Genomic DNA, 18143 nt, shown 5'->3' with positions numbered 1-18143 from the left:
GACTTTAGCGCATTCAGGGGTGCTGCATGTGGCTCTTTGGATGGTTTTAGTGATGTATTGCTTATCTTTCCCAAAGAACATTAATTTCCCAGCAGAGGTGAAGGATCTGACGAAACGCATCAGAACGGTTTTAATGGCCACAGCTCAGATGAAGGAGCATGAGAAAGACCCCGAGATGCTTGTGGATCTGCAGTACAGCCTAGCAAATTCATATGCCAGCACACCTGAATTACGTAGGACATGGCTTGAAAGCATGGCCAAGATTCATGCAAGAAATGGAGATTTGTCGGAGGTAATATAAATAAATGACTAGGAAATCCATTTGTCTTTAGGCTGAGATTTCTGATGACAAGGGCTCTGAAAGACAGACAACAGTAGTGATTCAAGAGAATCATACAGTGTCTCTCATATACTTTAAACTAGAGGAAGACAGGTTTGAAAAACACCTAGAGATGTGATGTGCTAATTATCCCAGTTTGCCTAATCCTGACTACCTGATACATGCAAGTCTTGAGCAAGACTTGAAAATGTCTGACAGGGAAGCTGTGGTCAGTATCACATTAGCATCTCTGCTGCTTAACCCTAGCAGGCACAGTAGCTGTAGTGTAAATGAGGTTATGAGCAGTGCATAACTTACATAAAGGATTTTCTTCTCCCCACTATGGCATAGGAAATGAGCTTCATTTATAATGTGTTGTCCTTTTCATCAAAAACTAAATGGGTGATGCAAAACTCCAGTGCATAACCCAGGAATATCTTCTTTACTAAGGAATGTTAATGGTTTTCTTGAGCAAATCTATGCTTTTATCTAGAACACCTAGTGAATTTAACACTCAAGAAGGATTTCATCATTTAATCCTTTATATTCTTAAATGGTTATATAAATTTTGTCTTCCCTGTTTTGCAGCATGACTTGACAGTGATGAATGTATGTGCTCTTTATTCCCATGTATGCTGTAAGTCATAGTGTACTTTAACGTGTACGTGTATCTTGGTCTCTCATTACAGGCTGCTATGTGCTATATTCATATTGCTGCTCTCATTGCAGAGTACCTGAAAAGAAAGGGTAAGATCAACATATTCAGAGCCAACTATGTATCTATTAAACAGTATTGTTGAAAATAATTTTTAGCTGTCCTGCTTTCCTTTTTATATATATAAAGTACTCAACGCTGCTGGAATTCTTCCCAAATACTTTATTTTTAAAATATATCATAAATGCTAGTATTAGCACTGGAATAGTGAAAGTGTGTGTTTTGTGTAAAGGGGTTTAATTAAATGTTTAGTAAGCTAGTGCTAAAAGAGAATGCTTCACTTGTTAGTCTGTTGTTATTAGATATGCATGTATTAACACATACCAGTAGCAGTGTACTAATACCATCTTACACTATCATAGGTTACTGGAAAATGGAAAAGATTTGTACCTCACGTATGCTCCTGGAAGATGGTCAAGTCTCTGATAGTAATGTGTTACTAACAACTCACAATGGAGGAAGTGAGTGCTCTAACCATGCCTGTTCATGGGTCCAATAACATAATTAGGGAGTCAAATTACTGTTCTCCAGCTGATCTGGAAAAATATCTACCAAAATGAAAATATTTATAGTGCATGTTGATGGCTCTAATAGCAAGCAAGTAATGTCAGAAATATTGTATGTTACTTTCCTGATGCTCTTTGGCTGGTTTGATGAATTGCTCAGAATGTCTCTGTTTAAAGGCTTTTTCAGCAAGAGAGCAGTCTGCTCTTCATCGGCAACAGAAATCCCTCTCAAATCAGTTGCTGTTTAGCACACAAATCCATGTCCAATTCCTTGACTATCCAAAGCTGGGAGGGCGTGAGGGTGGAATTAATATCTGGTTATCCATATCTAAGAGTATAGATAAAGATTTTATAAAAAAAAAAACTGTGATCCTTATTAGAGAAGTGCAGTGCAGGCTTCTATTATTGAATGTTTCTATGCCAGTGGTTAGTTTATGAAATGTGTATTTCAAAGTAATTCTCAGCATGAGATATTTTAGCAGTTTTCACAAAGAGCAATTCTGGGGGGCAAGGGCAGATATCTGGGGAACAGAAAACTGTTAGTTTTGGAAAGACCATCGTTCTCTGATACACTTGGAAGCATCTGTGGGTGAGATGGGAAAATACATCCTTTTAGAAGGAAACTTCCTATGAAGAGCAGTATTTTGGAGATGGTTCACTAGTGGTAAAATACTTTGCATGAATGACAGATCACAGTAGGTGAAGAACTTGTGGGTCATTTTAAACCTATGTTTAAATGGTTTTCAAAACTTGACAAAGGGGAAGGAGTCTCTCTGTCCCAATGTGTAAAGGTTACCTTTTTAATTGTGCCTTACTATCATTTTTCTACTTTTAAATTGAACACAAACTGTGTCAGGAGTTCATCGCCTCCACTGGCAGGTTTACTTTTGCCATTCAAGAGTGGTAGACTCTGCCTGATCTGTAATGTGCAGTGCTTGTGTAAGTTCTTCTTTCTGCAACCATTGCACTAAGGCCCCAGCTTAGCAAGTATTAAACGTAAGCTCGGCTTTAGTCCTTGAAGCATTCCCATGTCAGCAGCTTCTGCCACTGGCCTGAGCTTTCTACAGGAGAGTTCCTCGGTTAGGGCTGCGGTCGCCCTGCTGACCCTGAGCAGGATAAGGAGAGCCGCTGCCAGGGTGTCCTCGAGCCAGCAAAGGCACAGCGTGCTCCGGAGCGGCCGTCTCCCCATCGGCTGCAGCAAGCCCTGGGCAACTGTGCCCCTCTTGCTTTGGAAATCCGGTGAGTGGGATGAGTGCAGGTCCCAGCTTGTGGTGTTAAGTGCCTGGAGGTCAGGATGGGAGCTACAGCATTGGTTTCATGAGTATGAATTGTCTCTCCTCAGCCTGCAACAGCAATTCCTGTATAGAAGAGTGCTGCATGCATAGTTTTATAAGGGCTGACAGTATTGCACGGCTAAGGAACTGAAATGCTAAAGAGAGGAATAATACTGCATCAGGAAAATGTTAGTTACCCTTTACCTGGACAAATGGATTTATATCATAGAGAAAACGTGTAATAGTCTCATAAATTCAGTCAGTTCCATTTGTGTTTCTCATCAGTTGGGCTGTGAAAAAAGTAACTAATCCAGTCAGACAAAATCAGCTCTCTTTTAATAGCATCCAATAACTTTTTGAATTATGTGGTTATTCAGTCATTAATTGACATTCTTATGACTTACACTTCAAGGCTTATTTTCCATGGGATGGCCTGCTTTTCTGAGCATTACCCCCAACATTAAAGAAGAAGGTGCTATGAAGGAAGACTCTGGGATGCAAGATACTCCCTATAATGAGGTCAGCAGCATTAACATTTATATACTTGCTCTATATTAACAGAGGGTGTTATTTCTAATGGATGCCTGTGCGTGTTACAACAAATTACAGTGAGAGTGTATTTCACATAGTATTAAAAGGCACATAACTTTTGAGTGAAATGCCATAGCTGTTGTACTAAATAGCTGGGGTAGGTGTTTGGCTAACCAGAACATTAAGTACCAGCGCTGGAAGTTAGGGCAGGGGGGAGCCCACAGAGCAAACCATTCTTCTGAATGAGATGTCAAGTATTCAAATATTTTCATGTTACTGTTATTTCAGGGGTTTTTAATCTAAAGAGGAGGTAGCTCACCAATACCTGATTAAACATTGTGTCATTGAAATAAACCTTAATATAGAAGACATAGAACAAAAATGAAAATACTGAGTATGTCCTTTTGCTGCATTGCTATTAATTAAATGCCACCAGCTGTCGAGTCACTGAGCTCTTTGTATTTGTGGAATTGCAGAATATTCTTGTGGAGCAGCTGGAGTTGTGTGTTGAATACCTGTGGAAGTCTGAGAGATATGAGCTTATTGCTGAGGTTAACAAGCCTATCATTGCTGTTTTTGAGAAGCAGAGGGATTTTAAAGTAAGTTGTTTGTTTGTTTTTTAAATTATCTTAAGACAACAGTAAAGATCAAAATTCTTGGGGGGGGGGGGGAAGTGCTCTCTTTAAACGGAATGTTTTTTTCTTCCTGTCCGTAATTTCTCTATTTAATGCTTTATACTGTGAGTAAGTGAAAAACTTTGGTACCTTACCCTCCTCTTTTCAGCATCAATACAACAGTAAATGAACAAAAACTTTTCAAACAAGCCTCTTCTGTTAGCTAGTGGATGTGAATTTTTACATGTGCTTTTAAACCAAGAGCACATTTGTGTTGTATTTAAGTTTCAAAACTGCTGATAAATTGTGTGATCTCTTCACAATTCCAGGGCTTCTTAGTTTCTCATTTACTTGGCAATTTCAATACATAATGGATAACCAGATGATAATCTCATTTACTGATTTTTCTGGTTTTAAATTTAAAATAAGCAAAGAAGTAGGTAGCTATAAGCTGTATGCTGAGGAAGCAGGTCCTCAGATTTAAACTTAGTTGAAATTCTGGTTTACTGTCCCAAGAAAGCGCTTTTTAGTGGTAATTGTGGATAGCACATCTTCGCATGGGGTTGGGAGCTGACTGGAGTTATTGGCACCCTGCTCTCTCCCGCATATAGGACACTTGGGTTCTCTGACCACTTAGTAGGTCCCTACCTCTGCCCAGTGGTGGGCTGCTTGCGTGCCTGTGTGACTCTGTACACAAAGGCACCTGCTGCCACATACTGTGCTCAAAAGATGACAGAAACCTTGAAATGAATCTTTAGTGACTGCTGCCAACGTTAACCCTTAGCATGTACAGCCATCTTCGCAAAGGTTTGGTAATCCAGTTAAGACAAGCCGTGCTTGTGTAGAGCCTTTGTGTTATTTCCCAAAGTACTCGCGCTCTCTCACTTCTCCTTGCTCTCCTTCTGTCTTAATGTAGAGGCTGTCGGATTTGTACTACGACATCCACCGTTCATACCTGAAAGTTGCAGAAGTAGTGAACTCTGAAAAACGTCTCTTTGGGCGATATTACCGTGTTGCATTTTATGGGCAGGTAAGTCAACATGTGTTCTTTTGTTTCCCCGGATTCCCAGATTTCAGCCACATTCTTCTAGTCCTGATGTATTTCAGGACGCTAAAACAGGGAAACACTTGGCAGTGAATCATGGGGTAGAAGTGTCTCATGGCTCAGACTCCAAGGAGGATTTTACTCAGGAGAGAGTGCATTCAGTTGCATCTGTGTAAACTGCTGCTGTGTGTTTAGTAGTAATGGAGAACAGACTTGCACGTCAGCTTTGGTTCTTGACTTCATCAAGCAAAACTGAGATTGAGGCAGGATGATTTTTTTCAGAGTATAACTTAAATGAAACCAGATAAGACATCTCTGATATATGGCCCTCTCTTCAAATAGAGCTTAAAGCAGAGCAGTTTGCAGTAGATGTTTTGTTGTGTTTCTCACTGACTCTGGCTTCTGCTTTCAGGCCACCTCTGATTCTGTGCAATATACTGTAGAGTAGTTTTATTCCCTCTGCTGTGCTTTTAGCATCCTCAAAGCATTATTCTGTGCTTTCTTCCACTACAAACCAGTGCAGCAGTCAAGCATGTTCTTAAGACCTGGTTTTGGCAAGCACACAATTTCCTTTACTCTAAAATAAGGTGTGTAAACAACAGATTGATGTGAATCATTCTGTTTGTTAATTAGATTTTAATGCAAAAATTTGCTCTTTTCTCCTTTTGATCTTATTCAAGGCTGTGGTAAGTCTAGTTCTTTTGCATGTTTTGTTTAATTCTCCTCACACATCCTCCATCCTTCCCTGTACTGTTACTTAACATTAACTTCCCTGTTCTCTCGATTCTTTGGTTCATGGCAGATGAAATAACATTGTTCCATTCATTGTTGCATCCTGCAAACTAATTTTTGTTCATTCAGTTACCTGGATTACCGAGCTGTACCTGTCGCCGTGTTGTGTGTGCTCCATGGGGCCCAATGCTGTGTCATCTCATCTCAGTGAAAGTTTTTCTCTCAGCTTCGCTGGGAGTGGGATTGGAGCCCTTCCTCCTCTGTTGAAAAACTCGGCGTGGCATTCGTGCTGTTTGAATGCAAGCCTGCTCTCCTGGCCTGTGCAGTCTGCCGCGTTCGGCGGTGATAGCTGGAGCGCTCCAGGCAAGCTGCGGCCATGGGCCTCACAGTCCCTCGTAGGAGCGAGCAAATTGGGAGTCGGAGGGCAATGGCGAGTCCTTCCTCAAAATGGCGGCAGCAGAGGGGGAAATGGGACTCTGCTACTTGCGGCTTCTTGCCAGGGCTCTCCCAGAGGCAGCTACTTGTAAGTGGGTAATTCAGCTGCAGCAGTGTTGCTGAACTGGGTTAAAAAATCTCCGTTACAGTGCAATGACTTTCCAGCTGCCAGTGCCACAAGGGCAACTTCATTTAAACAGCTTTAGTGCTCGAAAGCATATGACTTTTTCATAGCTGCGTATTGCTCGATCTGTTCCCTGGTGCCTCCAGACACTGAGCTCTAGATGCAAACAAGCACAGCTTCCTCCTTTCCTTCTGCAGAAGAGATTTTATGTGGTGGAAAGTGGGACTGCTCTGTATTGCTCTTTGCAGAGGCATAGTGACAAAAACGTATGGCACAGTGCAAATAATTAAAGGTGGATCATTCCCATCAGAGTTACTTGTGCCTCATTTACCAAGGAAAATAGGAGTGGGCGTGCAGAACTGATTAAGGAGGGCTTACCAGTACACAAAGCACCACGGCAGGTATGTTTGCTACAGATGAAGCTTGACCTGGAAGGAGAGACAGACAGAACAGTCTGTTCCCATATCCTGGTTGTGCCTGCATATTTTTCCCTTTGGAAGGTTTCCTTTCTGTATTTCTGTCAGTTCCTTTTTCCCATGTGCCGCTTGCCTCCATTTTGGCTGTGCAAGTGGAAAGGTATGGGGCCTTTCGGTCCTTCTGTTGGCAAGAGTATTGCAGGCCTCCATGCTGAAAACAGTCTCAATGCCCAATTCATTTAAATCATTAAAAGCAATTCCCTTTTCTGTGCTTCTGACAGATTTTGCACACTTCCCAAAAGCTAATGGTTGCAGGTTTTGTTAGTGTTATACAGTTAAACCAGTGTAAAGCAATCTGAATCGCTCTGCTTAGGCCCCTACAAAGGAAATGGCACAGAAGGAAACTCAGCATGCAGGTATGAGATTCCTTTTTAGTCTTACACATACGGTGTTCTATAAAATGCCTGTGGGTAGGTACATATGTAAGCACACACATATAAAAAATGCATTATTACACATGCATTTATTCATTAAAACTGTTCATCTATTGCATCAATAATAAATACATACATATATATGTTTTGTAAAAATGGAGCACTGCTGTTTCTTAACTGAAACAAAAACTGCAGGGAAAGCAGATTAAAGGACAAAAGAATATTGCAAATACTGTTTGCAGGGAGAATTTGGGGGATTCTTAGTGAAAAAATAAAATCTGCAAGCTGCACCTGAAAACCATTTTTCTTCATGCAAAGGCAGAGACAGCATTTGGTTACTGCATTGCTGCAGGGACCCTCTGCAAGGATGATGTGAATGAATGTAGTCCTTAGGGAGGGTGTAGCTGGTTGTTTTTGCCAGAGAGCTTTATTTGCCAGTTCAGAGCGCCAGATCTCACGGCAGTGGCTGTTTTAGACTGCAACCTCTGTTAAGGGCCGTGGTGACAACATCTCATTGCACCACCAAGTGGCCATACTAGCCAGTGCTTATGATTTTATTTACAGATGAGTGCTTTGAGAAGACAAGATCTTTCTTGAATTTAAAAAAAAAAACTAAACAAACAAATCTGTTAAATGTGTCAAGGAGCTGAAAACTTGTATTGTGCTGATAAGCAAAGACATTCAAGGCTGGTTTTCAGAGCAGTGTTAGGTAGAGGTAGAGCTGAGGTTTTGTTAGCCTGCCTGTGCAAGAAACTGTAGAAGTTGGAGGGCAGATTTTCATAGCAGTAAGCTGACTGCGGGTTTACATCTGAAGATCAGAAGATGTGTCCCCTTTTCCAAACGTGGTAAAACACCTGTAGCTTCCTTACCAAAGAGTGCAATACACTCACTCACCCTAGGAGGTGATGCTCACTCGATACAGACAGGGAGGGATCCATTAAAAGCTAATTCTTGGCAGGTAAAGCAGAAGGCTTTAGCTTGGCACATCAGCTGCAGGGCAGCGTGTACCCTTCTAGCAAAGGGCAGAGAAGAGTCTGATTTACTGTGAGCTCCAAGGGCTGTGTCTGAGGGCATGTGGGGAGGAAGAAGGACTTTTTCAGCACTCCCATGGTGATAGTGCCAGGTCACGACTTGACTCTCAGCACATCAGAGCTCAGTGGAAACCAGTAACCTACTGTCTGGGAGGTCGTCTCCCTTCTGTTACGTTTGGCTGCTCCATGTAATAATTTTCATCTGTAAGGCTGCATCGTTCTTGCAGGGCAAAAGCAACCAGTACGAAAATAATCTAGGGATATGCATTGATAATGTGACCTTGGCTGCTTAATATTTTAAAATCCTGAAATTGGAGGATATTTGTCTCCTAAAAAGTATTTAATCTTACATTAAATAGTCTTTGCCAGCCATATAGCATATGGAAGACATGATTATTTATAGCTCACAATTAACTTCAGCTTGTCAGCTGAAATACTGTAGGGAATATGTACCTAAATGATGCCTCTTGCATTAGAGACTAGACTAAATCTGTTCGTTGTTTGTTTTCAGGTATTTTTTTTTAATCAAAACCATTAATACAGATATCATCTTCTTGTGCCATGCAGCATCAGCATGGAGATTTGGCACTTACATGTAAACACTGTGTTCCAGCATGCAAACATACACAGAATCAATGTTTAAGAGGATGAACTATATTGTAGTTTTCTATGTGATTAATTTGGAAAGCAAGAAGGTTTTTTGTTGAAAAGATGGAATAGTAAAAGAGAACAGATGTTTTTTGACAGAAGCAGTCCTGAGTAGCATATTTGAGTATGGTTGCATGAGAGTAATAAGGTTTTCCCACATAAAGCAGTTTTGCTTCGGTGGAAACAAGATCAGAAACCAGGTTATGATCCTGTAGATCTTTTCCCAGTGAAATCAGTAGAAAGTCAATTGCCTGCCCAGCTCAGTAAATGTTTATAGGGTATCAGCTTTTGAGCTCTAGATTTGTTCTCTAATTACCTGTGAAGTTCTTCATATGCCTATGGAGTTAACAATATTATCAATTTAAAAATTGTGTAATGTTAGAATGTCACTGTGAGACTGATTACGATACTATCAGACAAGCTGCTATTGCTGCTATTAGTCATTGGTTTCCAGTAATGCCCACGTTGCTGTTGGCACTTGCGAGATTAAAAGACAATTATATTGCTCCTTTTCCACACTGAAGGAGAAGCCTGAGATGCACATATCTGTTAATCCCTATTGAAATAAAGCTTAGGGTTTTTTTCCAAAACAAACATTGAAATTTACAGCTAATGTATTTTAATTCTGCATATTTTTCTGTGAAGATTTGCCTAGTCTGTAATTTTAGTGGCCAAAGTTGAAATACACTTCGACATGAACAGGCTGGATTTTGCATGACTACCTTCCAAAGAGATTCTGAGGGTATCTCTTGACTTCATTCATTTGTGCTTCTCTCTTTTTCAACAGATGGCAGTTTGCCTAGGCATATTATAGAACTAGCTGTCAAAGCCACGTTGTATTAAGTTTAAAGGCCCTTGGGTCTGACATCATTAATGCTGTCTTCCTTTCCCCTTTATGCCTGCAGCTTCAGGTATTTTTCTCTGGGTCACTTTGCGTTAAGGTGAAAGGAGGAGGCGCTGGGTCCAGCTGCAGCGGTTAATACTGCCAGACTTCAGCAGCAGCATATGAAATCGTAGGAGGAGGGCTGGTGCTGCTTATGATGTTGAGATAAATACAGTCCTTGTTAATGGGGCACCTGCTGCTTTCTGCTCAGCTTGGAGAGCTTCTGGAGTGTTGATGTACATGTTCATCATGTAGCAGTTGGGTGTCTCACCTGCATGTGATGCAATCTGTGCTAATTTTCTGAGGTCGGCATTTCTTCAGAAGCCTGACAGATTCTTGTTCAGCTCTTCAGTGGAGCCTTTTATTAAAGCTCTGCCAAGTCCATCCAGTGTAGTAAGTAAATGACCTTAACAAGATTGAGCTTTCTGCAAAGGAGCACAGTCTGTGTGTCGTCATTTTTTTTTTTTTTTTCCTTTTCAAATGTAAATCATTTACTAATTGTCTGTGAAAATTTTGCAATTCCATATGGCCTCTCAGGATGCCACCAGAGTTCCTCTTCAGCTGCCCTGGACAGATGCAGACAGGTTCACAGGAGCTCCCCGTGCCACGGCCCTGCGCATCACTGTCGGCAGGAGCGCCCTGCACGTGGCCGCGGGCAGCAGTGCCCCGTGCCGTGCCCAACCTTTGCCTGCACGTGCAGCTCCCACATAGGAGGCACTGGAGGTGGCATGCTGCACGCACCCCAGCTTGGCTGGGCATCCAGTGATCAGCTGTGGCACTCACGTTCTGTTAGCATAGTGCTTCTGAAATAGTTAATTTAACCAAATGGTTAAAATTTAAAGGATTTTTTAATGTCGAATTTTTAATTCATTAGCATTTTTCACCATACACACATCAGTGTTCTCAAGAAAGCACTTTAAGTCATTAAACAGCTAGGTCTCTTACATAAATAAATGTGTACAACTTAGTTCCTGGGTAACTTAGGATATACCAAACCAGTATAAGCGCAGTTATCTAGGTATGTGTCTGCTAGGGGTGGAGAGAGGTAAGCTTTTACCTTAGGTGCTGGAAACGGCATACTGGAGGCTCTGGTGGGTATACAGGCAACCTTGATTCCTGATGTAAGCACCTCATTCAGGCTTTGCCCTGCCTGTTGTCTTCACTGCCTCCTTCCATTTCTTTCCAAACAGGGTTTTTTTGAAGAAGAGGAAGGTAAAGAATATATCTATAAAGAACCCAAATTAACTGGCTTGTCTGAGATCTCTCAGAGGCTGATGAAACTTTATGCAGACAAGTTTGGAATAGATAACGTGAAGATCATCCAGGATTCCAACAAGGTGCAAAAGACGTGCGGTTCTTGTGCGAGGGGTAGAAGCGAGTGTGTGGCTCACGTTTTGAGAGCGGTGTTTTGAATGAATGTGAACTGAGTGTGTGTGTGTAAACTGCTATGGTCTAGTATTAGAACCAAAAAAGGACCCTCACCTTATAGCGTGGCAGGTGCTGCATGGAAATGACAATGTTACAGCAGGGCATCAGAGTCAGTGGGAAGAGAGCATATGCCAGTGTACGCCTGCAGAGAGCGTGCAGATGTTTACTGCAATGCAGAAGCAGGTTGTTTTCTCTCTCATTTAGCTTTTGCCGCTGGCTATATTCAAAAGTCTCACTGTTCTTAGGGGCCTCCTAGTTAAATATCTTTGTATTAATCGGTGGCCTGAGTATTACATTTGGAAGTCTCAGTTTGGATCAGTATTGCCATGATAGATAAAAGCATCAGAAATATAACGGACGCCTTGGTAGTTTGTCGCACTTAACAGAATTTTATTGTTTGCCACTGTTACACAGGTCAACCCCAAAGACCTGGATCCAAAATATGCCTACATCCAGGTGACATATGTCACACCTTTCTTTGAAGAGAAAGAAGCTGAGGATCGAAAGACCGACTTTGAAATGCACCACAACATCAACCGTTTTGTGTTTGAAACGCCTTTCACACTCTCAGGAAAAAAGCACGGAGGTGTAGAAGAGCAGTGCAAGAGGCGCACAATCCTGACAAGTACGTTTGCTCCGGCTGCTTCCCCGCTCCCACACCACCTTTCCCAGCTAAGCCCAGCAGTGCATTTCATGTGCCAGGTTTTCTGCCGTCAGTGGGCGCAGCATGTTGTGCAGAATAAATGATCTTTTCAATGTGTCCATTGGCAAAGTATGTGCTTTCTTGCAATCCTTGTGACCATTCTAGGGAAAGTTATTTTCTTTTGTGGAGTCATGAGCTGTCTTATTTTTCCTTATTATTATTGACATCTTAACTGTTCTTGCAGTGATGTAATTTGGGAGTGGTTCTGCTGGAGGCAGCTTAGCGCTCAGAACCATTGTTCTTTTAATAATAAACAGGTCGAAGAAAAAGCAGAAGAGGGTGCCTGTTCTGCTAAGAAGAGTAAAACTTAGCAGATAGGAATTTTTGTTCAAAATGTGAGTAAAGTATAATATATAGAATTTTTTAAAGCGAGAGGTAAGATTCCATCTCAGTGGGCACAGTCGGTGTTTTAAGACATTAAGGAATGTCAGGAGCACTAGATATGTCTGTTCTTACTGAGCTATATTAAATACGTAAATGTTTAGTTCCTTGTCATGATTGAAATCTCTTTTTAAAGAGGCTTCTGTCATGAAACTACTACTGAAACTTGATCTGTCTGAATTTTGGCTGGGAGCATGAGAAACTGTCTGAGAGGGAGGCATTGTTCTCGTGGGCAGCTGTGAGCAGAGAGGCTGATGCTCACAGCAAAAGTTCCTGAGTGACAGAAAATCCAGTTCCCCACCAACTTCAGCACATCTGCTTCTCCCAAAGGGCAAAGTGAAGCAAGCTGCTTACAGTACAGGCATAGTAGCCTAAAAGTTTTGTTCCGGCAAGTCAGGAAAGATGCACTGATGTCTGGGGGCATCTTGTTACATGCCACAGCTTTGCTTGTGAGGAGAAGAAAGGAATAGCAGCTTGTGTGTGGTTTGTTTTAAGTGCTTGAGCAGCAGTAGGTGTTTTGAGATCTGTATTGAAGCAGGTAGTTTCGCTGACTTGAAAGTGTAGCTGTTACGGTATGTCTGGCAAAAACAGAGAGGGCTGCTATTCCAGCAGAACATTTTGCCTAGGTTATTGCATGCTGTCGTCGGCTCCCAGTGCTCTCAGCCTGGCTCCATCTTCAGCGTTAGGTGGGAATTTGATGACCTTCTCTTCTCCCCTGCTTTTCCCTCTGGCACCTGCCTCAGTGCTTTTCTTGTAAAGGAAACCAGTTTGAGAAGAAAGCAAGGCTTACTGGTATGACTGGAGGAGCAGTGGAAGTTAATTGTGCTTGGGCAGAGGTACTGGGTGGCTGGAACAGTACCTGCTCAGCATCTCTGCTCCAGAGCCTGCTGCCTGCATTGCGCAGAGGACAAGTGCTGTCTGGCTGCAGTCTGTGGATCCCTGGCGCTCTGCCGTGCCTGGTTGCAACTCGTGCTTCCAGCTCTCCTGGGTTTCCTGCTCTGCAAGGAGACAGGCACCCTGTAAGCTGGAGCTTATTTAGGTCTGAGCTGACTGGCAGCAGATGCTTGCCAGAGGAGAGCATGCACGAAGTTTGGGAGGCCTTCCAAAGTGTGTAGGGCAATTGGGAAAAGATGGTTAGCTTAGACCAGGCTTAATGTGCCATAACTGTACCTTTGCCAAACTCCTTGAGATCCATGAAAAGGCCTTGACTGGGAGGAAGGGGTTTTAACGATGAGTAATTCCTCTGTCAGCTCCCATAGCAGTATTTAGGTAGAATACTAAAAGTAACTCCTTACTTCTTTAAGGATGATTAATATTGTGTGTATTAATAGTGTGGGTGAAGGATACCCAAGTCAGCTAAACTAGAGGCTCTTGCCTCTAACTTGAAATATGTTTGATGGGATGTTTTGAGCTGTTTGATGTTCAGTACGGGATTATAATTTGGTGCTTTAACTCAGAAGAAGAAATTTGTGGATTCTAAAATCTGAACGGCAAGAACTTTTTGCCACATGGATATGCAAGAGCTCAGTAGCAAACTGGTGAAATCAAAAGGAAATGCTCTTCCAGTGCCAGGTACATCAAAATTCAATTTGGACCTGCTGTGTCACCATCGCTCATTTGCTGATTAAAACATAATTTATATATATTGATAGAGAGATTGACAAAGTCAAAAGTTAGTACTTTGACTCAATTGTTTTGCTTTCTTAAATATCTTTTGTTGGGTGAATTTCTCTGATACATTTCTTCCTTTCGAGTAGCCAGTCACTTGTTTCCCTACGTGAAGAAGCGTATTCAAGTCATAAGCCAAACCAGCACAGAGCTGAACCCTATCGAAGTAGCGATTGATGAGATGTCCAAAAAAGTCTCAGAGCTCAATCAGCTTTGCACAATGGAAGAAGTGGACATGATCCGACTGCAGCTCAAACTCCAAGGAAGTGTCAGTGTCAAGGTAATGACAATTTGCCTTTTTTCTTTTTTTTTTTCTTTCTCCCTCTCTTTTTTTTTTTTCTTTTGTTTTTTTGCAACCCATCTACCTACATTTTTATTCTGATTTTCATCATTCCAGACATGTCTTGTCTATTTTATATTTCTGGTCATATCTTGTATTCCACTGCTGTTGGTGCCTGCTCTAAAAATGTAAGAGAATGGAAAGTTTTCCACTGATGTTGATGACTGCTGGTCATCATTTGTGTGCAAATACAACTATTTCAGTCAAATCTTCTCTAAGGAAATGTTAAGGCCTTTCAAACAAGACCATCACATGTCACTTCAGAATACAGCCCATCACACAGCCAAGCATGCAGATACTTTAAAGGGAGTTTTGTTAGGATTAGTTTTGTCATTTCCTACTTAGAAAAATTGGGATTGGTGAGAGGAGTGCCTGTTTCTGGTGCCCTCATTAAAATGTCTTCAAATGTGTAGCTTTCTAGATGGTTAACTAGCTGAGGACTTTCAAAGGCCAGCAGAGATTCGCAGGTTGTGTGAGGCTGACCAGCTCCCTTTTCTTCAGTAAAACTCTTCAGGTTTCATCCAGTTGACAAGAGGAGTGATATGATGTTCTTCACACAGTCTTGATTGCCTGAGGCCAGTCCCTGAGCCTTGGGACACAAGAGAAAATGATGATAAACTGCTTGTTCTCTGCACCTAATCTTTGTATTTTTCCCCCAGGTAAATGCTGGACCAATGGCCTATGCTAGAGCTTTTCTGGAAGAGACAAATGCTAAGAGATACCCTGATAATCAAGTTAAGCTTCTGAAGGAAATCTTCAGGTACGCATTAAGTTTAGACTTTCCACCCTCTGCACAGGAGGGTGTAGCATGAGTAGGTGTAACATGAAATCAGTCTGAATCGAACCAGGCTAATTTACATGTGCATTTACACTATCTTACGAGTCATTGCCAAGAAAGCATTTACTGAAGTTTTGGGCTGTCCTAGTAGCCTACATTCCTCTTGATCTGAGGGCGAGTTCTGAAATTCACTTCTAACAAGGTGTAATTTGCAAGTGGGAGAAGAGGTACAGTAGTGTGTGTGTGTGTTTGTATCTATATAGATAACTACAAAATTTGTATGGTGGTTCTTTGTGCTTTTGTGCTTGCAGGCAATTTGCAGAAGCATGTGGACATGCTCTTGATGTCAATGAACGCCTTATTAAGGAGGACCAATTTGAATATCAGGGAGAGATGAAGTCTCATTATAAGGACATGCTCAGCGAGCTCTCTGCAGTTATGAATGAACAGGTTAGATCATCTATTTTGGTGCTGGTTGGGCTGAATGAGGGTGGCTAATTGTGTCTTCTAGTGACAAATGAAGCTGTAGAGCGAAATACCAGAAGTAAAAACTGGAAGTGTAACAAGTCACTAAGAAAACAGTTGTGTGTTTTTCCCTCTTTTTTCTTTTAAATCCAGCTGTACTGTATATCTTGAATCTGACTGATCAACAAAGATTTGTTTTCTACCTGTCGTGCTACATATTGAAAAGTTGAATGTTCATGAGGCTAAATGCAGACTGAGGTCTAAAGGTGTAGAAATATAATCAGCTGAAGTAGCGTTTTATGTGTTGCCTGCTTTATCCTACAGCTGTGTTGTATTTAATTAAAACAGTAAATTGCTTTTAAGACCCAGCTTATAACTGGAGGAGGTATCTGTATAGTTTCTATTTCTATTCAGCTTTCAGAGCAAGATTTCCTTCTTCTTTTATTTTTTTACATTTAAGTACACTGGCAAAATACATGCCGTGTTAAAACTCTATTTCAGCTGTTAGCAGCTTCGGAAGGATGAGCATGCATGGCTACGTTACATTTGCATACTAAAGTGCAAATCAAATCATGCTTAGTTATTTCTGTGCATGCTTGTGTGTAGGACACCTTAGATTGCATCTGAGAAATACTTATTCTCCAGCGGTTGCAGTGTGTTTCCAGGCGCCTATAGCACACATAAGCACTGGTTGCGTACAGAGTGACATTGTTTAACCATTGGTATCAGTGATGGCATCTCACAGAAGTGTCTAACTGGCTCCTCATTAGACCACGCTGTATTATTCATCTTCACGTGTGAGGAGAATAAGGATTTACCAGAAATTTTGGCCCGTTGTTGTTACTATAGGATTGAGCTAGTTTTCCATAGGGTGTAAAGCTATGAAAGTGCTTGGAAGACTTGGTGTGCCTTGGTATGCCAGGTGGGGGTCAAGCTCAGTGGTGGTTGCTGTTCTGTGAATTGTGCTCCCTTCTTGTTTAGGTGTATAAAGATTTGAGAACCTCAAGCATTCCAGTAATTTTATCATAACTAATATTTATCACTGTTTCTTATATCAAGTACGCAAGTATTAAGGGTGTCATTTGTTATTCCAAGTTCATGGCTCTCCCATGGAAGTTATTTTGGCCATCCAGTCAATGCACACAGGCAGTACCATATTTCTTGCACATTCCCCACAAGAATGGAAAACGTATGGTCAATTTAAATGAGGTATGAACAGCCTATGAGTTTCAGCATTCATAAAATATTTGGTGAGTTCTATTAAATACTCACACCTGTATTTATGTCACTGAGCTGAGTTTTCTTCATGTAAATGAAAAGACTAAATAATACAAAATTACTTGTATATAACAATGTTAATATGTAAAGTTAAGAGTTAATCCAGCAAAGTTGTTGTCTGTTTAACCCAAATCATCTGAACTTGAAAGTCCACACCGAAAACCAGTCTCCCACTTGCAGCCCTGTGGGACAGCCTTGTAAGCAACAGCCCAGTTTCCTAGGCAGCATGGCTTTTCGGGAAGACTCCAGTCCTCTTGCAACAAATGCATGAACTCCCTACTTCTGAGCCGAGCATTGCCTCAGAGAAATCACATGCTGTAAACCGTGGCTGAAATATTTATCTCGCAGCTGGAAAGCTTGAGGCTCTATTGTAACTGTGCTGTGTGTTTTACACCAGTAAGATTTGCCATCTTTCCCATTGTTGTATTCAAGAGGGTTTTATTTGCTCACCCATTGACAGTGACTATTTCATCACCATATGTTTTTCTCTTTTTTGTTTTGTTTTGTTTTTCTTTTCTGACAGCTCTGTCATGGTCCTTGCTTATACAGCTTCTCTTCTTCCCTGTCTAACATTTCCCTCAATACTATAGCCAAAAGTGGTATGTTCATTTTTCTTACATCTATTTTTTCATTTAATGTCATGTACTTTCCTCACTTGCTTGTTTTTCTACTTGCTATGTTTGTTTAGTTTCATGTCTAATGGCTCCCTTGCTGAGGGAGTTAAAAAAAAAAAAAAGACGAGGGATACATGTGATTTATTGTCCGTGAGCGGTGTTGAGACGCTTTAGGATCCTACTCATGAAGTTGGGGCAATGGGGCAGCTCAAAAAGAGCAGCCTAATGCAAAAGCATGTGCCTTTAGTAGCAAAAGTGGCTGGATGGAAGGGCCAGGGACAAGTGGTGTAGAAAGGTACTGACTAAGCCAAGACTCCCTTGTCCTGTGAGCGTGGTCCCCTTCTTGCAACTTCCCTGCTCTCCTTGCAGCTTCCCTGGCTTTGCTGGGCGCTGCCAGGGAGTGCCTGAGTGCCAGTACTCTTCCTCCAGCCCGCGGCGTGGGAGCAGCTCCTTCCCAGAGCTGCCGGAGTTGCTGGCTCAGGCACTGAAGCTGTACGTGGAGGCAGCGTGGTCATGTCTGCCCGAGTAACGGATGTGGTGTGGTTGACTGGCAGCCCTGACCAGGGATAACTGGGCGTTGGTGGCGTAAGATTACGCCGGGAGCTTTGTGAAGGGGAGAGCTTTCTATTCCACTGCTAATGGGTGCATGGTCAATGGAGATGACCCCTGTTTCTGCTGTGGATGCTTCAACATAGTGCCCCATGGAAGAAGGCAGGTTTTCAGTCTGTATTTACAGAAGTAAGCAGGGAAAATAAGTATTACCAAGGCTAAAAAGAACTTC

General features: G+C 41.8%; 1 protein-coding gene across 1 annotated transcript in view; it reads left to right on the top strand.

The window, feature by feature from the left end:
- The window catches only part of DOCK10 (dedicator of cytokinesis 10), a gene marked incomplete at its 5' end in the record, with an annotated part of 84354 nt that overhangs the window by 64908 nt on the left and 1303 nt on the right, over positions 1 to 18143 (top strand). The window contains 12 exons of the mRNA XM_010292876.1: positions 77 to 292; positions 1009 to 1066; positions 1397 to 1495; positions 3227 to 3333; positions 3822 to 3944; positions 4876 to 4989; positions 5685 to 5690; positions 10898 to 11044; positions 11550 to 11760; positions 13977 to 14167; positions 14887 to 14987; positions 15317 to 15455. Of these exons, the coding sequence (XP_010291178.1) occupies positions 77 to 292; positions 1009 to 1066; positions 1397 to 1495; positions 3227 to 3333; positions 3822 to 3944; positions 4876 to 4989; positions 5685 to 5690; positions 10898 to 11044; positions 11550 to 11760; positions 13977 to 14167; positions 14887 to 14987; positions 15317 to 15455 (1512 nt within the window). The remainder of the gene's footprint in view (positions 1 to 76; positions 293 to 1008; positions 1067 to 1396; positions 1496 to 3226; positions 3334 to 3821; positions 3945 to 4875; positions 4990 to 5684; positions 5691 to 10897; positions 11045 to 11549; positions 11761 to 13976; positions 14168 to 14886; positions 14988 to 15316; positions 15456 to 18143) is intronic.

The sequence above is a fragment of the Phaethon lepturus genome, unplaced genomic scaffold, assembly GCF_000687285.1.
Source record: "Phaethon lepturus isolate BGI_N335 unplaced genomic scaffold, ASM68728v1 scaffold49738, whole genome shotgun sequence".
Classification (NCBI taxonomy): domain Eukaryota; kingdom Metazoa; phylum Chordata; class Aves; order Phaethontiformes; family Phaethontidae; genus Phaethon; species Phaethon lepturus.
The sequence above is the reverse complement of the archived record's forward strand: the minus strand, read 5'-3'. Positions and strand labels throughout refer to the sequence as shown.